The 24,346-nt window shown below is 41.9% G+C and overlaps 1 protein-coding gene and 1 long non-coding RNA gene across 3 annotated transcripts in view; one reads left to right on the top strand and one right to left on the bottom strand.

The window, feature by feature from the left end:
- LOC139543608 (tyrosine-protein kinase JAK2-like) overlaps positions 1–24,346 on the top strand; it is an 88,873-nt gene that overhangs the window by 10,419 nt on the left and 54,108 nt on the right. For both annotated transcript variants that reach the window (XM_071349871.1, XM_071349870.1), the window contains exon 2: positions 9,583–9,817. In XM_071349871.1, the coding sequence (XP_071205972.1) occupies positions 9,607–9,817 (211 nt within the window). In that variant the 5' untranslated portion in view covers positions 9,583–9,606. The remainder of the gene's footprint in view (positions 1–9,582; positions 9,818–24,346) is intronic.
- On the bottom strand, positions 12,733–14,037 carry LOC139543610 (uncharacterized). The gene is made up of 3 exons (XR_011668739.1): positions 13,854–14,037; positions 13,464–13,705; positions 12,733–13,176 (listed from the first exon to the last, which is right to left on the bottom strand). It is a non-coding gene; the product is annotated as an uncharacterized lncRNA (long non-coding RNA).

Below are 24,346 nucleotides of genomic sequence, written 5' to 3'. Positions count from 1 at the left end.
TAGCAAGTCAGCAACACATGACAACACAGCATGGTAGCAACACAACACAACATAACATGGTGGCACCACAACATGGTACAAACATTATTGGGCACAGACAACGGCACAAAGGGCAAGAAGGTAGAGAGAACAATACATCATGCAAAACAGCCACAACTGTCAGTAAGAGTGTCCATTATTGAGTCTTTGAATGAAGAGATTGAGATCTCTCCAGTTTGAGTGTTTCTTGCAGCTCGTTCCAGTCGCTAGCTGCAGCGAACTGAAAAGATGAACGACCCAAAGATGTGTGTGTGCTTTGGGGACCTTTAACAGCATGTGACTAGCAGAACGGGTGTTATATGTGGAGGATGAGGGCTGCAGTAGATATCTCAGATAGGGGGAAGTGAGTCCTAAGTAGGCCTCAAGGTTTTTAGGCAGGAATAACCCCATTTTAAAACTGAAAGCTCCTTGGAAGTTGGAATATGCCAGGTCTATTTGGCCAAAATCAATTATGGCCTATTGTATAGATAATTTAACAAAAATGTAAACTTTTGTAAGATCAGATTTTTTGTTTATTAATACTTTTGCTACAATGACACTTAATTAGCTACCCACCTCGTTCCTTTCTTTTAGCTTGTAGTAAGTATCCTACACCATCATGCTTTTGGGATATGTGTCTTTTCAGATTCCAAAATGATTATTTAGTAGTGGACACTACATCCACGCATTCCCTCCATTGCTCTTTGTCCTCATCTTTGTAAGTCGCCTTAATTTTGCAACTGTGTTGTCAATTTCTTTATTTAAATATTTGGCGAACTCCATGGCAGTAGCTAAAGCAAGGGGCTAAAGCAGCACACAAGTTGACTACAAATTCATGCTGGACTGGGCATGCCCTGAGCTTGTGAAGTGAGCACCACTGGAGCGCTATTGGAGTAGGCGAGAAGGCCAAAGCTCCAGCCTTTGGGAATCTTGCTCCCCACTCCAGTCAAATTGGGCACGCTCCTCTCCAGCTCCGCTCACTTACTCTGCTCCAAACGTCAAATTTCTACGTGTTTTTGATACCCTGGGTTGCTCCTGCTTCTCTGTATCGATCCATTTCTCCAAATTTCGAAGTTTAGTTCAAGCCCTCATTCCGAATTGTTAAAGGTGCTAGACATGGGATGCTTTTTAAATTTTTGTAATTTCATTAAATGGCCATAATATATCTGCAGTAATAGTGGAATGATAGTGTTTCACAGAGAGATATGTTTTGAATGCAGCCTAGTGCATTCAAAACGAATCTTCCCCGCATCCCATTTCCCCTTAACATGGCAGCTTGAGCCTTTTACTTTCAGGTTTGGTCCACCAGCTTCAAACGGCTGTAAATAAATAAAACACTTTTTTTTTTAAATTGAAAATATTTTGCAGAGATTTAGATGGTATACACACTATTCATTGCTTGTTTTCTCACAAGCTTAAATTGAGTGAACAGTGTAGAATTTTACCAACCAGGAAATAACAGAGCAATTTCCACAAGATATCACAGCCACAAAGTCAGAACAGCTTTGACTACGGATGCCACTCTGGCGGGAGAAATCAATAGGCGAGTCACAGCCAGTCACAACACTGGTGGGCAAGTAATACTGTGAAGCGCTATCATTCCACTATTAATGCAGATATGTTATGGACACCATCCCTGTCCACAACACCCTAGCAAACCCAAGCGTACTTGATGGTAATAACGTTCACTTTTGCACCTAGTGGATGGTTTTGAAGGCATTTCCCGAGGTACTCAGGACATGGATAGACTTCCAATTTCGAAGTCAATCTCCCTGACCCTATTCCCCTTAGTGCTCTGGTCAAAAAGTAGTGCACTATAAACGGAATGCACCTGTGACTAACTTCTTCCACCTGTAGGAGTTCAAACAGCTGTAGAAATGAATTTAGCCCATGACAATTGTGAGACCGAGCAACCACATGTGATTTGTAGAGTTAGTAGCCTACATCAGTTGACCACAGCTACTTTTGCTTCGCTTGTCATTGTCAGCTCTGCCTGGGCTACTACCTACGTGATTGGAGCTGTGCATGCTGAACATTCTAGAGAAATGCAAAAATTCTAATAGAGGAAGTGTTGCACGTCTAGCAATCTGTGTAAATAGTCACAGTTAGGCCGAAGCTATACGTTACGTGTCGACCTACTTTTATGTTCACTTCCTTTTTCCTGCTATCGGTCTGCAGGGACTCCCCTAATGACACATTGAAGTACTGAAGCACAATGGCAATCCATTGTGTGACGCAGTGATAGCTTGAAACATGTTTTGTTTAAACTGCTGGTTAATATGGACCTTGTTTAGCCTACGTTTCGGTTTGCACTACTTTTCATCATTTTTACTGATGAAACGTGATGTACTAGCATAATGGCAGTGCCCGAGTGCTTTTCAGAAGTCAGCCACGGTGTGGACTATTCTCACGTCACCAATTCTAGTGCTTCCCATAGGATTTTTGTTCAGCAGCGGTGGCAAAGTTAGCTTGGGGTAGTGCGCGTAGCCAATGGCGCCGTATTTTCGGCCAACATTTTTAGAGGCCTTCCTCTTGGCCGCAGAGATAACGTTGCTGTATTCCGAGTCACGTGAAATCCATAGATTACGGTGTAAGACTTCCTCAGGCGGAGATGTCAATAAGGAAAACATTATGAAAACGATCTGAATATCTGACCAAGGCCAGGGAATGTTTTAGCTACTATAAGGGATTTGCGTCAATTCAATCTGGTATATGGACAAAATGTGATTCAGTCACCGAATATACTTTAAGTATTTTTATTAAACTCAAGCGATAAATGGTAAATGCAATTTTCGTATATACGGGTTCACTGTAACACCTCGCAGAGTAGAACAGGGAACTGGCAGGATGTAAGTAAACAGCTGTTCTTATACTGTGATAGACGTAGTTCCAACCCGTCTGTTGGCCTATCACAGTAGAGGCTGAGCGTGGTTGAAACTTGCTCAGCCTATCGCCGGCGCTCAGGCTGGTCCCAGCCTCTTGGCGCTCCTTGGTGTCCGCCGCTGTTGCTGTGTAGATTACGCTCCCACACCCCAGAGACTGAGGTCAGACAGCTCTGCAACATTGTTTGAGCCACTTGCACCTGCATAGAAAGCACACTGTTCTCGCTCAAGGCTAACCACAGCTTCCCAGCACACAGGTCTGGGGCTAAATGTTACCTCCAGCACACACACAGGAACCTAGACCAACAGTTGCTAATATTCAATTATAGCGCAATAAACACAGATCCTCACACTACTAAAAATGTAGCCTAATTATGGTGTACTTGTTTTTTTTAACCTCTTGTTTTATATTCTTTATTGATTTCATACATAATGGTATCTGATCAGATTTGCTCATTATCATAATCTTGATGCCATGTACTGTAGAATGCAAGCAATTATCTGCAGGTAGGTAGGTAAATACTGCTTAGCTTTGCAGAGTCCGTGACATCTACAGCCATCTACCTCCGGTTCAAACCTGATTCATAGGGAAGCTGTAGGGCTGGCACAGTAATTGTATAATCGTGTAACCGCCTATTATGAATGAAGACCGTCATGAAAATCAAATGACCGTCGACATACTTTACCCAAAAGCAGCAAAGTAAAAGTAAGCCTAGTTTACATATAACAGCTGACGGTCATTTGACTGACATAAGTCACCCAAAAATCCATTACAGTCACAGCCCCAGGAAGCAGTTGTCGGCCCAAAGCTGAGGGTTGGAAAATTAGTACGGGATTTCCATATAGGATGAGTAACCGAATCAGTGGGACAGTCTAATCATGTCAAACGGTAGACTTGTATCTTTTCTCTGATACAGTTGGTGGATCATTAACTCTGCCTCATCTCCGCACTCACGTGGATTGCTATTTTTATCATTGTTTAACAATTAAATCTTATCATAAACTGTTATTATGGTTGTAGTAAATGATGGTTCTCATAAATGTTGAGGTGATCAGTGTCTGAAATTATTTTTTTGTAACTTTGTTTCATCATGTGAAATATCTCAATGGTCACTGCAACCGTAAAAAGATGAGCAACTTTTTACTCACCTGTTACCTCCTTTTTCACAACAGATACTGTATTGTCACAGGTCTACTCCTTATGACATGGGAATAGAGCTGAGCATACAGTAGGTAATACATTGTAGTTATATACCGTAATAACACAATAACCTTTTCATACATAAAACACCATTATAGTAACGTTTTGCTACCGACAATTGATAACCTTAAGCGCTGATAAGTCATACAGTGCATTCGGAAAATATTCAGACCCCTTGACTTTGTCTAAATGTTTTACGTTACAGCCTTATTCTAAAATGGATTAAATAGTTTTTTTCCCCCTCATCAATCTACACACAATACCCCATAATGACAAAGCAAAAACAGGTTTTTAGATATTTTAGTAAAGGTAGAAAAAATGAAATCACATTTACATAAGTATTCAGATCCTTTACTCAGTACTTTGTTGAAGCACCTTTGGCAGCTATTACAGCCTCGAGTCTTCTTGGGTATGACGCTACAAGCTTGGCACACGTGTATTTTGGGGAGTTTCTCCCATTCTTTTCTGCAGATCCTCTCGAGCTCTGTCAGGTTGGATGGGGAGCATTGCTGCACAGCTATTTTCAGGTCTCTCCAGAGTTGTTCAATCACATTCAAGTCCGGGCTTTGGCTGGGCCACTCCAGGACATTTAGAGACTTGTCCCGAAGCCACTCCTGCGTTGTCTTAGCTGTGTGCTTAGGGTCATTGTCCTGTTGGAAGGTGAACCTTCGCCCCAGTCAGGTCCTGACCGCTCTGGAGCAGGTTTTCATCAAGGATCCCTCTGTACTTTGTTCCGTTCATCTTTCCATTGATCCTAACTAGTCTCCCAGTCCCTGCTGCTGAAAAATTCCCCACAGCATGATGCTGCCACCACCATGCTTCAAACTTGGTTTCATCAGACAAGATAATCTTGTTTCTCATGGTCTGAGAGTCTTTAGGTAATTTTGGCAAACACCAAGCGGGCGGTCATGTGCCTTTTACTGAGGAGTGGCTTTCATCTGGCCCCTCTACCATAAAGGCCTGATTGGTGGAGTGCTGCAGAGATGGTTGTCCTTCTGGAAGGTTCTCCCATCTCCACAGAGGTACTCTGGAACTCTGTCAGAGTGACCATTGGGTTCTTGGTCAACTCCCTAAGGCCCTTCTCCCAATTACTCAGTTTGGGCGGGCGGCCAGCTCTAGAGAGGGTCTTGCTGGTTCTAAATTTCTTCCATTTAAGAATGATGGAGGCCACTGTGTTCTTGGGGACCTTCAATGCAGCAGAAATGTTTTGGTACCCTTATACAGATCTTTGCCTCGGCAGAATCCTGTCTCGGAGCTCTACGGACAATTCCTTCGACCTCATGGCTTGGTTTTTGCTCTGACATGCACTGTCAACTGTGGGACCTTATATAGACAGGTGTGTGCCTTTCCAAATCATATCCAATCAATTGAATTGACAACAGGTGGACTTCAAGTTGTAGAAACATCTCAAAGATGATCAATGGAAACAGGATGCACCTGAGCTCAATTTTGAGTCTCATAGCAAAGGGTCTAAATACTTCTGTAGATAAGGTATTTCTGTTTTTTTATTTATAATAAATTACTAAACCTGTTTTCGCTTTGTCATTATAGGGTATTGTGTGTAGATTGAGGCAAAATTATTTAATCCATTTTAGAATAAGGCTGTAACGTAACAAAATGTGACAAAAGGGAAGGGGTCTGAATACTTTCCAAATGCACTATATTCTATAGAATTCTCAAACGCTCCAGGAAACCGAAACAGGGTAATGAATTTCATATGTGAAAACGCCCTTAATTAAATATGGTACATAAACAAACTGTACGTGGTTAACCCGTTTCCTTTCCCCCAAGGGAATGCATCTGTCAGCGTCTAGTCTCTTGTGGATACAACGGGATGCGGGAGATAACGAGCAGCATTAGTTCTGGAGCTTTGTACAAATCACGATTTCGCAGGTTTCGCATCTCTCGAATTTCGTGAGGGGACATTTGGCATATTGACTTGCCCGTAACTTGCGAAAAGAGAGGTGGAACTCTTCGTTACGGTTCCGATCCTTGTTCTATCACTTCTCTTAACACGTATGGACCCTGAACCTACAGTAATCGAGCAGCTGACCAATTACGCAATGATTTTAGTTCTGGGTTAACTGAGATTAGATTGCGTCTCCACACAGTATGCACATACCACGTTTTATTACATATTAATCCATATCACAGTAAATCAAATAGAGGAAAAGTTACTCAAATAATTTCCCATTACACAGGTTTACAAAGCAAGTTTCAAATGGCCTTCATTTGTGCAAGAGAGGGTTTACTGTCACTTAAAGTAAACCGACTTGATTGTGCAATTCAAAGCATCTATTCATTTTAGTTGGGGGATTTTGGTTATACAGCAACAGTATGGTATTCATCTACTGGCCTAGGACTTATATCTAGTGTGCATCCCCTGTTCCCAATATAATGCTCTACTTTTGACCAGAGCCCTATCCAGAACCCTATACAACGAAAAGGGTGCTTGATTAGGATATACGGTCAGTCAAAGGTCTATATTATAACACTGACATCAACATACCATTGCACATTTTTCCGGGAATGTTGGTGTGAAGACTTGTTCCTCATACAGGCTAGTATTTCACTTTCCTGGTCAGTGTGCCTTGTGACATAGTAATCTGATGCTTGCAGACACTTTCAGAAGTGATATAATAGTGCAGCTGTAAGTACAACTCTCACACTAGAACACCCTGGACATGAGTCAACTTTGACCTTTTTGATCGCTAGCCTCTGACTCTGAACATTATCCATTCACATGTCAAAAGTATGCAGGCCTAGCACTTGTTTAGACAGTGATTTGCAGCCCTGAGCGTTGGGCTGGGCGGTATACTGTATTTTACGATATACCGGTATTGATGCATGGACTGGTGTGGGTTTTTACGTTACCTTTTATAACGGTATTTTAATTCTCTCCCCCCCCCCCCCATGCCGCTTTCCACACAGACCTATCCCCGCCCCCTGTCACCGAAGGAGTGGATTTGTTGTTCCTCGACCACAGCACACTTTCGTTCAGTCTGCATGGTCAATGCCACAATGTTGATGACAACGATGCTGTTTTCATTTTGCTTCTTAATTAATATAAAGTATCAGTCAAAAGTGTGCAAAGCTGTCATCAAGTCAAGGGTGGCTACTTTGAAGAATCTCAAATATAAAATTGATTTTCGTTTGTTTACTACATGATTCCAGGTGTTATTTCATAGTTTTGATGTCTTCACTATTATTCTACAATGTAGAAAATAGTCCCAAAAAAAGACAAACCCTGGAATGAGTAGGTGTGTCCAAACTTTTGACTGATACTGTAAATCCACTAGTGTTCTATAATTACACTTAGTTTGTTTTTCTTTCATCTGCAATCGGCTAGTTTGCCTTTTCTTAGGGAGTTGGGCCTAAATCGTGTTAGCCGCTAATGCTATTGGCTAGCTAGCTAGCTAATAAATGTACTGAGTCAGAGCAAACGTAACTAGCAATACAGCCTGATATTACCATTGATGGTGTAGACCTAAATCAGCATGTTGTTTGTGCAACGGTATATTCTAAATCACAGAGGAATACGCAAGGCATGAATATGTTCGCTATATGAAGTAGCTAATGTGAACGCTGCGTGTTACACATCCGGTGTCAGGATAAATAAAAAGCAAGGTCTGCTAACTTTCTTTAATTATGTTTAATTACCGCAAACAATGAATGGCAAATGCAATTTTCGTATATACGGGTTCGCTGTATCACCACGCAGGGTTAACAGGGAACTGCAGGAAGTGCGTAAACAGCTGTTCTTATACCGTGATGACGTAGTTCCAACGCGTCTGTTGGCCTATCACAGTAGAGGCTGGGCGCGGTTTAGACTTTGCCCCGCCTTTGCTGGCCCTCGGATTTGTCCAAACCCCTTGGCGCGTTTCTTTTGTCCACATCTGGTTGCTGGGTAGATTAGATCCGTCTTGTGTCTGTCGATTCTACACTGAAACAGTTCCTAATATGGTATTGTCCAGTATTCTAACCTCCTGGTTGGCCTAGAGAGATGCACCCCTCCCCTCTCCAGACTGTCCACAGCTTTTATGGCCTGTGTTGGTCAGTCCTTACACCTACACACACACACCCCCCTCTGTATTGTTTGTGTGTGTGTGTAACAAAACAATATTCATCTTCAAACAATATGCTAACAGGCTATAGTGCATAAACATAAATCCTAACACTAAGAGAGTATATTCAATGTAGCCAAAGATAGTAGGGCCCTCTAGGAAACACTTATATACACATTGGTCACAATAACTCCTCCTGGAATTTTCAGTTGTCATGTCAAACAACACTATATTTGAAGTGCACACTCATATTTTAACTATAGAATTAGAATAATTATCAAATCGCAATATTTGGTGAAAAAAAAAAAGGCCTTGATTGTTTGCCCATATCGGGCAGCCCTACTTAGAAGTGTGGAAATGACCTCAAATTATTGCAGGAAATGCAGAATTTGATACATTTATTTTTGGTTGTAGTTGAATTGAACAGTATAAAACAATCAGAATGGAGAAAAACGAATTGAAATCACTTGGCATGTATGTGTTGCCACCCTAGGGTCACGCCTACTCATAAAGTAAATGTAGAACTTTTTAATTATTCTAAAACATAAAATTGTGTCTTACTGTAATAATAAATAAATAAATAATGTGATATATTTTGGACATATTGCCCAGCCCTACCTGACAGACATTCACACTTGGAAGTGTATGGTTAGCTTGGTTAGTTATTCTATTCTCAGAAAAGGCCATTTTAAATGTTTTATTTTACATTTATTTAACTAGGCAAGTCAGTTAAGAACAAATTCTTATTTTCAATGACGTTCTAGGAACAGTGGGTTAACTGCCTTGTTCAGGGGCAGAACAACAGATTTTTACCTTGTCAGCTCGGGAATTCGAGCTTGCAACCTTTCGGTTACTAGAATCACTCCAGTGTTAATCTGCTAAATTGTAATTACTTTGCTACTATGGCCTATTTATTGCCTTACCTCATGCCATTTGCAAACACTGTATATAGACATTCTTTTTTTTCTATTGTGTTATTGACTGTACGCTTGTTTATTCCATGTGTAACTCTGTGTTGTTGTTTCTGTCGCACTGCTTTGCTTTATCTTGGCCAGGTCGCAGTTGTAAATTAAAACTTGTTCTCAACTAGCTTAACTGGTTAAATAAAGGTTAAAAAAAAATGTCTATAAAACGAGTCCACTAGGCTACCTGCTGCCCCCCTGCTATAGCATAACTGTAAGCTAAGCAGAGCAGTTAAAGTTCGGTGTTTCTATCTCACGACTTGAGTCAACTGTGCTAACTGACTCCCCTCTGCCCCCCTCCATCTTCCCCTTTCTTACTTTCTTTTGCTCTTTCCCCCCTATTTCTCTCTGCTCTTGCTGTCTCCTCCCCTCTTCTCTAACTCCTCACGCTCTTCTTTCTATCTCTTACACTCTGTCTCCTCTCTTCTCTTTCTCCTCCAATCCTCTCCCTTTAGGTGGATGTATCTGCTGAGCCACACATGGACATGGAGTGTCCAGTATGTCCCTCGTCCAATCAGGATGGCTGTGTCCTAGACCCACTTCATGTCTCCGAGCCCAAACAGGTAGTATCCCCTCCCTGTCTGAGGGTGCACCTGTACCACCGGGGCAGGGCCAATAGCCCAGACCTCACCTATCCTTCAGGGAACTATGTGGCTGAGGAGCTGTGCATCGATGCGGCCATGGCATGCGGTGAGTGAGACAATGCATAGAAAAAAGGGAATGTCTGCTCAATGTTTTGCTCCTCCCAAAGAGGATTATTTGATAAAGCTTAAAGGGATACTTTGGGATTTTTCCCAATGCTTTCCTTTTATCTACTTCCCCAGAGTCTGATGAACTCGTGGATACCATTTTTATGTCTCTGTGTCCAGTATGAAGGAAGTTGGGAGTTAGTTTTGCGAGCCGATGCGAACTAGAGATGCCAATATCAGACTGCCCCCAGCCTCCATCAGAACCTACATGGGCTCCAAACACGGGTCTAGTGTCTGACCCACAGACAGTCGCCTGCCCTACAGGACCTACAGTACATGATGTTCGCTCTTATTGCCCCTAAAACAAGCATTAAAGAGTTACTTTGTGATTTTTTACAATTATGCTCTTTACCTCCTTCCCCAGAGGCAGATGTACTCGTCTCTGTGTCAAGTATGAAGGAATTTGGAGGTAGTTTTGTGAGCCAATGCTAACTAGCGTTAGCGCAATGACTGGCAAGACCATTAAGATTAAGGGCATCATTACGTGTTCCACAAAACATGTGATATACCTGATCAAGTGTATTTGTGGTTTATGCGATGTAGGTAACGAAACAAGCTCTGGAAACAGAACACCGGAATAATATCAGGATATTTGAGAGAAATCCTGTGGCTGCGCATTTCATGGCGGCTCGTCACAACATTATCTCTCCTGGGATACATTGATATAGAACGTGTTACGACTCCTAGGAGGGGGGGAGATCTATTATTGACAAGGGAATTGTATTGAATTCGCCGTTTGTGTACCATGTCTCCTAAAGGTCTGAACCAAGAGTTTGATGTCAGACCATTTCTTACACGAATATGTCACGTTCATTTGTCCTCCCTTCCAGGTCTCCTACTTGGTCATTTTGTACATATATTAGATTCTGTAACTGGAATTATATCTACGACCACCACGCCTAGTGCGCGTAATGGTCATGTAGGCAGGTATTCCAACAGTTTCCAACAATCTTTTTTACAGTTGCCTAGGTTTTAACTTGAACCCATTTGTATGTATTTCTGTGATTAATTAGGATTTTATGCACAAACGTGAATTGAATTGTTTCCAACCCCGCCGTGTGTCATGTGCGTAATGGTCATGCGAGGTGAAATGTGTATATTTTGGGAAGTGAGCACTCTGTTTGTTTTGACCTGACGAAGATCCGTTTCGGATTGAATCGTAGTCAATATTGGGATGAATTGGGAGCTTCGAGTGTGCGACCCTTATTCTTTATTAGCCCAGCACCTATGTTTTTAAGGATGTACGTATGACCACAAACTTTTCTATGGAAGACTTCCAGTCATAATGCTACCGCTAGTTAGCAATTGCTCTAGCGCCAGTTAGCAACTTCCTTCAAACTGCACGCAGAGACATAAAAATGGTATCCACGAGTTCATCTGACTCTGGGGAAGTAGATAACGGGCCTCATTGCCAAAATCCCGAAGTATCCCTTAATGCTTGTTTCAGGGGCAATAAGAGCAAACGAGATGTACTGTAGGCCCTGTAGGGCAAGCCCATACCCCTAACAGTTGATTAACCTTGCAGCACAGACCGAACCAGACTTTCTCACTGTGAGGGAGTGTAATAAAATTGATATCTATCCACACAAAGCTCTCCTCTGCCATATTTTTCACTAGCATCGAGTCTGACTCCGGTTGACTTTTTCTAAGGGCTTTGTCTAACTATAACTACAGTCATTGTTAACTGCAGTTTACCGAGTTCTCATTTGATGATACAGAGCCATTTTACGTCATCGGGCGGAACATTCATTCAATGTAGGAAGTCATTTTTTTGTATATTGGCCTTTATTTAAACTAACCCCCAGGGTGAACCCAATTCGTACACAAGAACAAAGCGTTGTCTGAAACGTCTGTGTGAAATTTCCCCTGCTGCTGCAAGACAAAAATATTTAAACATCACTAAAAGAAGACCGTCTGTCTTAACTTCGTGTGGGAACCCAATTCATTAAACCATAAGGACGATGATAATGTATTCGTTATGGTGGTTAAGGTCAGTTAGTTTACGTATAATGACACTAGCAGCACTGAGGTTGTGTGTTTGATTCTGACATGGGACTATAACACACCTCCATTTAGTATAAGAATCTGTCGAATCCGGTAGTCGACGCGTAGGATTCTGACAATGGGCAAGCTAAGGGTTGATTTGGGATTCAGCCCGTGTGACCCAGCCTAGCCACCATGGGATTAAATCATTAAAACCTTAATCTCCTCCTTGGTATAGACCTGTATTGTGACAGGGGTCATATCTGTGCCTGAAGAGAGGCTATGTAAACACAGATGAATTAATTAAGGAATTATTCCATGAGGCTATTTGATCAGGTGAATGCTGACGCAGAAGTGTTGCGCTTCTTTCCAGTTGTGGTGTGCAATGTGCTTGACTGGCGGTGACAAGTTGTATACATGAGCGTTGGGAAGTGTGGTCTGTTCTTAAAATATAAAGCAGTGTACCTAGTGTATCTCTCCTCCTATCACACTTTATTCTTGGCAGTCTTACAATTTAGTTATTTTATGCAGTTGTTGTTAAGTGCCACAGTTGGTGTATTTTTAAAGGGGGGCTGGACTTACTGATTTGGCCTCGTTTTAAACTTTGCTCATTAACCGTTTAGGACCCGAAGTGGCATCTCTTTAAATTACTATAGCGGCAACGAACGGCCTTGTTTTTCTGACAATATTATGTGTCAATTTCACAAAAGTAATTTGCTATCAACCAGTTGTTGTATTCGCGTGGCTGTTGTCATCAACCAGAAGCAGAAAACGCGGTATGCTGTTATTTGACTTTCTAAAATACAAAAATCACTAAAGTACAGAAAATTATTCTTCTGCAGGAAATCCCACAGGATTTTTGTGATCATTTTCCTGTGGGGCAACATCATGATTCCTGCAGGAATGGTTTTGCAAGACCAATCCTGCAGGATTCTTATATTCTTATAAGTACCTCAGAATTGAATTTAGACATTTCCTGCTGGAACGGTAGGACAGAAATCCTACTCATACTACCTTCAGTATTATCATTTTTCTTGTAGGACTAACCTACAGGAGCAATACTGCACAATTTTAATTATTCAGGATTCAACAATTTTATTTATGCAGGATTCAAACTCAAATGTATCCTGCATGACACCTACTTGTAATTCCTGCAGTAGGCCTATATGCAGTGTATATACTTTCATATAGATGGGGGAAAAGACAACACTGCATCAAGACTCAGATTGTTGAGGTCAACTTTATTAATACCGCTAATTCAACATGTGTGTATGAGTGCTTGTCCACCAACCATCCAGTCATGTAACGCAGGAATTCCTAGGAGACAAAAAAGAAACTGCATCAGGAAAATGGGATATTGGTTTTGGGCCTTTATCAAATTTAAGATTTCAAAAAGCAGAAATTCCTGATTAATCATCCCTTATCTATACTGAACGAAAATATAAATTCAACCTGTAACAATTTTCTAATATTTTACTGAGTTACAGTTCATATAAGGAAACAAATCAATTGAGAGAAATTCATTAGACCCTAATCTATGGATTTCACATGACTGGGTAGGGGCGCAGTCATGGGTGGGCCTGGGAGAGCATAGGCACACCTACTTGGGAGCCAGGCCCACCCACTGGGGAGCCAGGCCCAGCCAATCAGAATGAGTTTTTCCTCAAGTCTTTATTACAGACAGAAACACTCCTCAGTTTCATCAACTGTCTGGGTGGCTGGTCTCTGATCCCGCAGGTGAAGAACCTGAATGTTGAGGTCCTGGTCTGGTGTGGTTACACGTGGTCTGCGGTTGTGAGGCTGGTTGGACGTACTGCCAAATTCTCTAAAGTGACGTTGGAGGCAGCTTAAGGTAGAGAAAAAAACTCCATAAGTCAACTGACCAAAGGAGTTGAATAGGTTGACTTATGATTTTGAACAGCATATTTCAATTTCATCCAAGATTTCACAAACTGTGGTCTGAATCCAATCAACCAGGATCACAACACACTCACCATGAGTGAGGGGTCAGTCCTTTTCCTCCATGTGCTCCAGAACAACCTGGGTCTCCGTATTGCCAGAGGGCTGTGAAACAGTTGATGGAGAGCAGAGGGAGTGTGAATGAAATTATATAAGCACATTTGTGTTCTTTTGTGGGGATTTTATAAGGCAAAGAGAAGGCCTATCACAAGTGGCACATGTTTGGGACTAGGATAGTGGGAGACGTGGTTAAAGGTGGGGGGGGGCTTTGTTCATGGGGCCATTGTCATGCTGAAAGGGTTTTCCCCAAACTGTTGCCACGAAGTTGGAAGCAGGGAATCGTCTATGCTGTAGCGTTAAAATGTATCTTCACTGGAACTAAGGGGACTAGCCCGAACCATGAAAAATATCCCCAAACCATTATTCTTCCTCCACCTAACTTTACAGTTGGCACTATGCATTCGGGCAGGTAGTGTTCTTCTGGTGTCCGCCAAACACAGTCGTCCGTCAGACTGCCAGATAGTGAAGCAGGATTCATAACTCCAGAGAACTCGTTTCCAATGCTCCAGGGTCCAATGGCGGTGACCTTTACACCACTCCAACCAGTGCTTGGCATTGCGCATGGGGATCTTATGCTTGTGTGTGTGGCTGCTCGGCCATGGCAACCCATTTCATAAAGCAAACGGTTATTGTGCTGACTTTGCTTCCAGAGGCAACTTGGAATTCGGTAGTGAGTGTTGCGACCGAGGACAGACAATTTTTACGTGCTTCAGCACTCGGCGCTCCCATTCTGTGAGCTTGTGTGGTCTACCACTTCGCGGCTGAGCCGCTGTTGCTCCTAGGCATTTCCACTTACTACTATAACAGCACTTCCAGTTGACCTGCTCTAGCAGGGCAGAAATTTGACTTAAACTGACTTATTGGAAAGGTGTTATCCTATGACTGTGCCACGTTGAAAGTCACTGAGCTCTTCAGTAAGGACATTCAATTGCCAATATTTGTCTGTGGAGATGGCATGGCGGTGTGCACAATTTGTATACACCTGTCAGCAACGGGTGTGGCTGGAATAGACAAATCCACACATTTTTAAGGGGTGTCCACATACTTTTGTGTGTGTATATACATATATATATATACAGTTGAAGTCAGAAGTTTACATACACCTTAGCCAAATACATTCAAACTCAGTTTTTCACAATTCCTGACATTTAATCCTAGTAAACATTCCCTGTCTTAGGTCAGTTAGGATCACCACTTTTTTTTAAGAATGTGAAATGTCAAAATAATAGTAGAGAGAATGATTTCAGCTTTTATTTCTTTCATCACATTCCCAGTGCGTCAGAAGTTTACATACACTCAATTAGTATTTGGTAAAATTGCCTTTAAATTGTTTAACTTGGGTCAAACGTTTAGGGTAGCCTTCCACAAGCTTCCCACTAAGTTGGGTGAATTTTGGCCTATTCTTCCTGACAGAGCTGGTGTAACTGAGTCAGGTTTGTAGCCCACCTTGCTCTCACACGCTTTTTCAGTTCTGCCCACACATTTTCTATAGGATTGAGGTCAGGGCTTTGTGATGGCCACTCCAATACCTTGACTTTGTTGTCCTTAAGACATTTTGACACAACTTTGGAAGTATGCTTGGGGTCATTGTCCATTTGGAAGACCCATTTGCGACCAAGCTTTAACTTCCTGACTGATGTCTTGAGATGTTGATTCAATATATCCACATAATTTTCTGCCTCATGATGCCATCAATTTTGTTAAGTGCAACAGTCCCTCCTGCAGCAAAGCACCCCCACAACATGATACTGCCACCACCGTGCTTCACGGTTGGGATGGTGTTCTTCGGCTTGCAAGCCTCCCCCCCTTTTTTCTCCAAACATAACGATGGTCATTATGGCTAAACAGTTCCATTTTTGTTTCATCAGACCAGAGGACATTTCTCCAAAAAGTACGATCTTTGTCCCCATGTGCAGTTGCAAACCATAGTCTGGCCTTTTTATGGTGGTTTTGGAGCAGTGACTTCTTCCATGCTGAGCGGCCTTTCAGGTTATGTCGAAATGGGACTCGTTTTGCTGTGAATATAGGTACTTTTGTACCTATTTCCTCCAGCATCTTCACAAGGTCCTTTGCTGTTGTTCTGGGATTGATTAGCACTTTTCGCACCAAAGTACGTTCATCTCTAGGAGACAGAATGCGTCTCCTTCCTGAGCGGAATGACGGCTGCGTGGTCCCGTGGTGTTTATACTTGCATACCATTGTTTGTACAGATGAATGTGGTACCTTCAGGAGTTTGGAATTTGCTCCCATGGATGAACCAGACTTGTGGAGGGCTACAATGTTTTTTCTGAGGTCTTGGCTGATTTCTTTTGATTTTCCCATGATGTCAAGCAAAGAGGCACTGAGTTTGAAGGTAGGCCTTGAAATACATCCAATAGACTCTTCTTTGCGCTGGCCGCCCGGCTAAACTGAGCAATTGGGGGAGAAAGGCCTTGGTCAGGGAGGTGACCAAGAACCTGATGGTCACTCTGACAGAGCTCTAGAGTTCCTCTGTGGAGATGGGAGAACCTTCCAGAAGGCCAACCATCTCTGCAGCACTCCACCAATCAGGCCTTTATGGTAGAGGGGCCAGACGGAAGCCACTCCTCGGCAAAAGGCACATGACAGCCCGCTTGGAGTTTGCCAAAAGGCACCTAAAGACTCTCAGACCATGAGAAACAAGATTCTCTGGTCTGATGAAACCAAGATTGAATTATTTGTCCTGAATGCCAAGCGTCACATCTGGAGTAAACCTTAAACCATCCTTACGGTGAAGCACGGTGGTGGCAGCATCATGCTGTGAGGATGTTTTCAGCGGCAGGGACTGGGAAACTAGTTAGGATCGAGGCAAAGATGAATGGAGCAAAGTACAGAGAGATCCTTGATGAAAACCTGCTCCAGAGTGCTCAGGACCTCAGACCGGGCGACGGTTCACCTTCCAACAGGACAACGACTCTAAACACACAGCCAAGACAACGCAGGAGTGACTTCAGGACAAGTCTCTGAATGTCCTTGAGTGGCTCAGCCAGAGCCCGATCATCTCTGGAGAGACCTGAAAATAGCTGTGCAGCAACGCTCTCCATCCAACCTGACAAAGCTTGAGAGAATCTGCAGAGAAGAATGGGAGAATCTCCCCAAATGTAGGTGTGCTAAGCTTGTAGCGTCATATGCAAGAAGACTCGATCCTGTAATCACTGCCAAATGTGCTTCAACAAAGTACTGAGTGATGGGTCTGACTACTTATGTACATGTGATATTTCCGTTTTTTTATTTGATAAATTACCATTTCTAAAATGTATTTTTGCTCTGTTATTATGGGGTATTGTGTGTAGATTGATGAGGAGAACAAAACTATTTACAGTTTAGAATAAGGCTGTAACAGCAAAATGTGGAAAAAGTCAAGGGGTCTGAATACTTTCCGATGGCACTGTAAATATTTACACCGCTGAGTGAATAATTTATAGAAGCACCTTTTGGCAGCGATTAGAGCTGTGAGTCTTTCTGGTTTAAGTCTTTTTAAGAGCTGTCCACACCTGGATTGTGTAGCATTTGCCCATTATTATTTTCAAAATGATTCAAGCTCTTTCAAATTGGTTGTTGATTATTGCTAGACAACCATATTGAGTTCCTGCCATAGATTTTCAAGTAGATTTTAAGTCAAAACTGTACCTCCGTCACTGTCTTCTTGGTAAGGAACTCCAGTGTACATTTTGCCTTGTGTTTTTCGTTATTGTCCTGCTGAAAGGTGAATCCATCTCCCAGCGTCTGGTGGAAAGCAGACCGAACCAGTTTTTCCTCTAGGATTTTCCCTGTGCTTAGCTCCATTCTGTTTATTTTTTTTATCCTGAAAAACTCCCCACTCCTTAACGATTACAAGCATACCCATAACATGATGCGGCCACCACTATGCTTGAAAATAATACAACTATCTCACTAAAATGACAAAAAGACAAAACCCATTTTCTACCATAATTCCCCTTGGATCACTAATATTTGGTTAGTATTGTGAAATAACTAGAACGTTGTTCATCCGTCTTCAGTTTTGTCCTATCACAGCCATCAAACTCTAACTATCAATTGACCTCATTGTGAAATCCCAGAGCGGTCTCCTTCCACTCCGGCAACTAAGTTAAGAAGGACACCTGTATCTGTGTAGTATCTGGGTGTAACTTCACCGTGTTCAAAGGGTTATTATTTATATATATTTATATATATATATGACCCTTGAATCGCAATAAAATGTCAGTGTCAAATCGCAATACGTATCGTATCTGCATCAAAGTGCCGTGATAATATCGTATCATGAGGTCCCTTGCAATTCCCAGCCCTATGACACACAGGAGACTACTCACTGCCCCATATCAGTCTACACTGCAGGATGGAGTAGTTAAACGTCAGAAGGAAAAGGGGGAGTGTGCCTTATTTTTTTTATTTTTTTTATTTTTTAATAAAATTATTTTTTATTTTACCCGTCTACCAATAGTTGCCATTCTTTGCGAGGCATTGGAAAACCTCCCTGGTCTTTGTGGTTGAACCTGTGTTTGAAATTCACTGCTGAAGGACCTTAAGGACCTGCTGAAGGACTGTGTGCGATACAGAGATAAGGTAGTCATTAGACAATCGTTAAACTCTATTGCACACAGTCCATGCAGCTTATTATTGTGACTTAAGCACATTTTACTCCTGAACTAAGGCTTGACATAACAAAGGGGTTGAGTACTTATTGACTCAATACATTTCAGCTTTTCATTTTTAATTCATTTGTAAAAATGTGTGTGTGTAGGCCCAGTGACCAAAAATCTCAATTTAATCCATTTAAAATGTACGCTGAAAAAGTCAATAGGTGTGAATTATTTCTGAAGGAACTGTAGATTATACCTCAGTCCCGGGTGTTCATAAACTTTACACCGACCTCGGCAGGCTGTCGACTTGTTGCTTTTGTGTCTTCTATTGCTCTATCTCTCTCAAACACACTCAGAAGGTCTCACACTGATAAGCACCCTGCAGCTCTCTTTCTTGCTCTCACTCTCGCTCTCTCTCTCTGTCTCTCACTCGCCCTTCTCCTTCTGACGTTTAACTACTCCATACTGCAGTGTAGACAGATATGGGGCAGTGAGTAGTCTCCCGTGTGTGCAAGGGACCTCACGATACGATATTATCACGGCACTTTGATGGCGGTACGATATGGTATTGCGATTCGACACTGACGTTTTATTGCAATTCAATGGTCCAAACATATTGGTCACCATATTCTCTGCTGCAGAGGGACAAGAGGGACATGATATCTAATTTTGATCAGTCATGGATATAAGTGCTGAGAGCAAATTGACACTATTTAGAGATATGGAGAACAAGCTATGAAGGATCATACTGGAATTTTGCTGCAGGTATAGCCAACGAGCGCAGAAATAATAATGCAGTTTCGATGATTATATACACTACCATTCAAAAGTTTGGGGTCACTTAGAAATGTCCTTGTTTTTGAAAGAAAAGCAACCATTTTTGTCCATTTTTTTAAAATAACATCAAATTGATCAGAAATACAGTGTGGACATTGTTAATGTTGTAAATGACTATTGTAGCTGGAAACGGCAGATTAAAAAATAATAATAATAATAAATAAAAAATGGAATATCAACATAGGCGTACAGAGGCCCATTATCAGCAACCATCACTCCTGTGTTCCAATGGCACGTTGTTTTAGCTAATCCAAGTTTATCATTTTAAAATGCTAATTGATCATTAGAAACCCTTTTGCAATTATGTTAGCACAGCTAAAAACTGTTCTGATTTAAAGAAGCAATGAAACTGGCCTTCTTTAGACTAGTTGAGTATCTGGAGCATCAGCATTTGATTACAGGCTCAAAATGGCTAGAAACAAAGATGATCTAAAACTCATCAGTCTATTCTTGTTCTGAGAAATTGCCAAGAAACTGAAGATCTCGTACAACGCTGTGTACTACTCCCTTCACGGAACAGAGCCAACTAGCTCTAACCAGAATTGAAAGAGTGGGAGCCCCCGGTGCACAACTGAGCAAGAGGACAAGTACATTAGAGTGTCTAGTTTGAGAAACAGACGCCTCACAAGTCCTCAACCAACAGCTTCATTAAATAGTACCCGCAAAACACCAGTTTCAACGTCAACAGTGAAGAGGCGAATCATTGACTCTGTCAATCACCACATCCTCATCGGCAGACTCGACAGCCTTGGTTTCTCTAATGATTGCCTCGCCTGGTTCACCAACTACTTCTCTGATCGAGTTCAGTGTGTCAAATCGGAGGGTCTGTTGTCCGGGCCTCTGGCAGTCTCCATGGGGGTGCCACAGGGTTCAATTCTTGGACCGACTCTCTTCTCTGTATACATCAATGATGTCGCTCTTGCTGCTGGTGATTCTCTGATCCACCTCTACGCAGACGACACTATTCTGTATACTTCTGGCCCTTCTTTTGACACCGTGTTAACAACCCTCCAGGCGAGCTTCAATGCCATACAACTCTCCTTCCGTGGCCTCCAATTGCTCTTAAATACAAGTAAAACTAAATGCATGCTCTTCAACCGATCGCTGCCTGCACCTGCCCGCCTGTCCAACATCACTACTCTGGACGGCTCTGACTTAGAATATGTGGACAACTACAAATACCTAGGTGTCTGGTTAGACTGTAAACTCTCCTTCCAGACTCACATCAAACATCTCCAATCCAAAGTTAAATCTAGAATTGGCTTCCTATTCCGCAACAAAGCATCCTTCACTCATGCTGCCAAACATACCCTTGTAAAACTGACCATCCTACCAATCCTCGACTTCGGTGATGTCATTTACAAAATAGCCTCCAAAACCCTACTCAATAAATTGGATGCAGTCTATCACAGTGCCATCCGTTTTGTCACCAAAGCCCCATATACTACCCACCACTGCGACCTGTACACTCTCGTTGGCTGGCCCTCGCTTCATACTCGTCGCCAAACCCACTGGTTCCAGGTCATCTACAAGACCCTGCTAGGTAAAGTCCCCCCTTATCTCAGCTCGCTGGTCACCATAGCAACACCTACCTGTAGCACGCGCTCCAGCAGGTTTATCTCTCTGGTCACCCCCAAAACCAATTCTTCCTTTGGCCGCCTCTCCTTCCAGTTCTCTGCTGCCAATGACTGGAACGAACTACAAAAATCTCTGAAACTGGAAACACTTATCTCCCTCACTAGCTTTAAGCACCAGCTGTCAGAGCAGCTCATAGATTACTGCACCTGTACATAGCCCATCTATAATTTAGCCCAAACAACTACCTCTTTACCTACTGTATTTATTTATTTATTTTGCTCCTTTGCACCCCATTATTTCTGTCTCTACTTTGCGCTTTCTTCCACTGCAAACCAACCATTCCAGTGTTTTTATTTTTTATTTTACTTGCTGTGTTGTATTTACTTCGCCACCATGGCCTTTTTATATTTTTATTTATTTATACATATATTTGTTTGCCTTCACCTCCCTTATCTCACCTCACTTGCTCACATTGTATATAGACTTATTTTTTTTTCACTGTATCATTGACTATATGTTTGTTTTACTCCATGTGTAACTATGTGTTGAACTGCTTTGCTTTATCTTGGCCAGGTCGCAATTGTAAATGAGAACGTGTTCTCAATTTGCCTACCTGGTTAAATAAAGGTTAAATAAATAAATAAATAAAAAATGGATGCTGGCCTTCTAGGCAGAGTTGCAAAGAAAAAGCCATATATCAGACTGGCCAATAAGAAGAGAAGATTAAGATGGGCAAAAGAACATCGACACTGGACAGAGGAACTCTGCCTAGAAGACCAGCATCCCGGAAAGTACCAGCACAGCACACCCATTGACTATACATTAGAATTAGCTTATTACCATTACCGAAATTAAGGTTCTCGTTAATAAAATAGGCAATAATTATAGCTCAATATGCAAGTAATCTTAGACAGCCATTGCGAGTCAGCAAACAATTGAACACGTCACTAAAGCCCATTCATGCCTCCATGTTGGTAAGGTAATGGTTTTCTAAGTTTTTCCCCAATTTTTTACTTTTTAGTCATTTCGGTAATAAGGTTGGTGTAAAGGGGGTGTTTGAGAATAAGATCCTCATTCTGAAGGAATTAAATGAATTTGTTAATCTAAGGACTATTACTCCTAGATGATGCATCATAGGTGAATAAAACCACAATTGTGAACTTCAACTAGTATACCATTTTTGTGATTTATGGACAAACTACAGCAACATATTTCGTTTTATTCAAAAAAGTTAGATTTTTTTAAAAGTACAATTTTATAAAATGTACCCAATTTTATCCAGACGTATTTCAGTAAGAGAATTTGGTTGATAAGTTACATAATTCAAATCAGACACTACCTTACACTAGGCATTTTAGTCTTCCGAATGAGAGTTGAGTGTTGCAGATGCATCATGGTTTTCTAAATCAGTCTTACTACCTCAATTTGTTACTACCATGGTTAAAATTGTTTTCATGACAGTCACCCAACTAACCTCCACCACACAATATGCTCTGCTAGGTTTCTCTTCCTGTTGTCACACGGCACTCTACTCTCACTTCCTGTTTCTTTCATCTACTTTCTCTTCTTCCTTATGTGTGTCACACATTTGTCTTAGAGTTTGTTGTTGTGGGTTGAGCTGCAGATAAATAGTGTTGTTGAGGCCTGGCCCAGGACATCTGAACTTCATCCATTCTCTGGCTTGTTGTATTCTGTCTTTACTCTTCTTGCATTTTCCACTGGCCCCTCGCCCTTAGCTTTGTCCCCTGCACAAGGATGTCATTCATAGACGCATTGAAACCCAAATATATACATACGTGTGCAAAAACATACAGGACATTGTCACGACTTCTCCCGAAGTCGGTTCCTCTCCTTGTTCGGGCGGTGTTCGGCGGTCGACGTCACCGGTCTTCTAGCCATCGCCGATCCATTTTTCATGTTCCATTTGTTTTGTCTAGTTTTCACACTCACCTGGTTTCAATTCCCTAATTACATGTTGTATATTTTCCCTCTGTTTCCCCCATGTCCTTGTCGGGAATTGTTTATTGTAAGTGCTATGTGTTACTGGTGCGCTACGGGTTTTGTACCCATGTGTTTGTTATTTTGTACGCCGTTAGTTTTATATATTAAACTGCTCCGGCTATTCACCAAGTTCTGCTCTCCTGCGTTTGACTTCCCTGCCACCAGTTACGCACCCCTTACAGACATCTATTTACAAGTTTCAAGCTGTTGTAATGCCATTTCATTTCATACAGTACAGTACATGCCCTTTGGCCAGTAATCTAATCTCACTCCTCCGAACACAGCAGAGCTGACTGAGGCTAAGACCCACTAATATCACATTTGATTCAGACTGTGAGTGAATTGGCAACTGATTGACGCCACCTTTTTATTGATAGTTTCCCTCCGACCTGACAATGGTATTCAAAAACGAACAGCATTAGGCAGTCTACAATGGTTTTTTTAGATAACGATGACATAACCAAGATGGAGTTTACCTTCATGCCGGTTGATAGTCCCATTACGCCTGTGATCTATTCTGTTATGTTCTTATTTTTCAGAGTAAATAACTCACGGACACTAGAGAAGCTTTAACCAAGTTTAATTCTTCCCAAAGGTTCTGTACAGCTGTAATCAGACAACCCAACATTTATCCCATCCAGATATTTATATCCCACTTAAGACACTCCTCCTTCTCTCCAATCCTTACATTTTATGGCTCTACAGGAAGCTAGTAAAGAGGGTAACAGGATACCAAACATGTATTACTCTCTTAAGAGAATCTGTCCTGACCTCAACCCCTCCTTCATCTAATCCACAGATATCCATCTGTCTTCCCTATATCAACACGTCGCTCTCCTCTCCTCCATCAAACACATCCCAAAGCCTTCTGGCTTTCTACAGAGAACCCTTAACTTTCTTCTTTGATTCTATGCTTATTTTCTATCATTTATTTAATATCTCAATGTTCAAAATGTCAAACCCAACGGGACACTCCTCCTTCTCTCTCCAATCCTTACATCTTATGGTTCAACAGAAAGTAGGGAACCAGATACTAAACCCTGATTACTCCCTTAATAAGGGGAACTGACCTTTCCTCCTGACCTCAACCCCTCCTTCCCCTAGTCCACAGATGTCCACCTGTCTCCCCTATCTCAACCGTTGCTCTACTCCCTCCCACCCAACACATTCCAAAGCTATCCGTCTTCCCACAGAGAACCATTAACTTCTGACACACAACCCAGTCTCTTTCACTCTTCCTATTCAAGGCTTTTTCTCTATCATTTATTTAATATCTCAATGTTCAAAGTTTAGCCGATTCCAACAATACCCTGCAAGATTCACAAGAAGCTTAACCATCCCCCAGGAAGACTGTCGTTTTTTCTATTGGCTTTGACCGAGAAGATGTCCCCCCCAAAAAATCTGAAACCACGTGACTACCCTACCAGCCTATGTGAGAGATTCCGTGGACA

Source organism: Salvelinus alpinus, chromosome 18 (assembly GCF_045679555.1).
Source record: "Salvelinus alpinus chromosome 18, SLU_Salpinus.1, whole genome shotgun sequence".
Lineage (NCBI taxonomy): Eukaryota > Metazoa > Chordata > Actinopteri > Salmoniformes > Salmonidae > Salvelinus > Salvelinus alpinus.
Note: the sequence above shows the minus strand (reverse complement) of the source record. Positions and strands in the feature narration are given on the sequence as shown.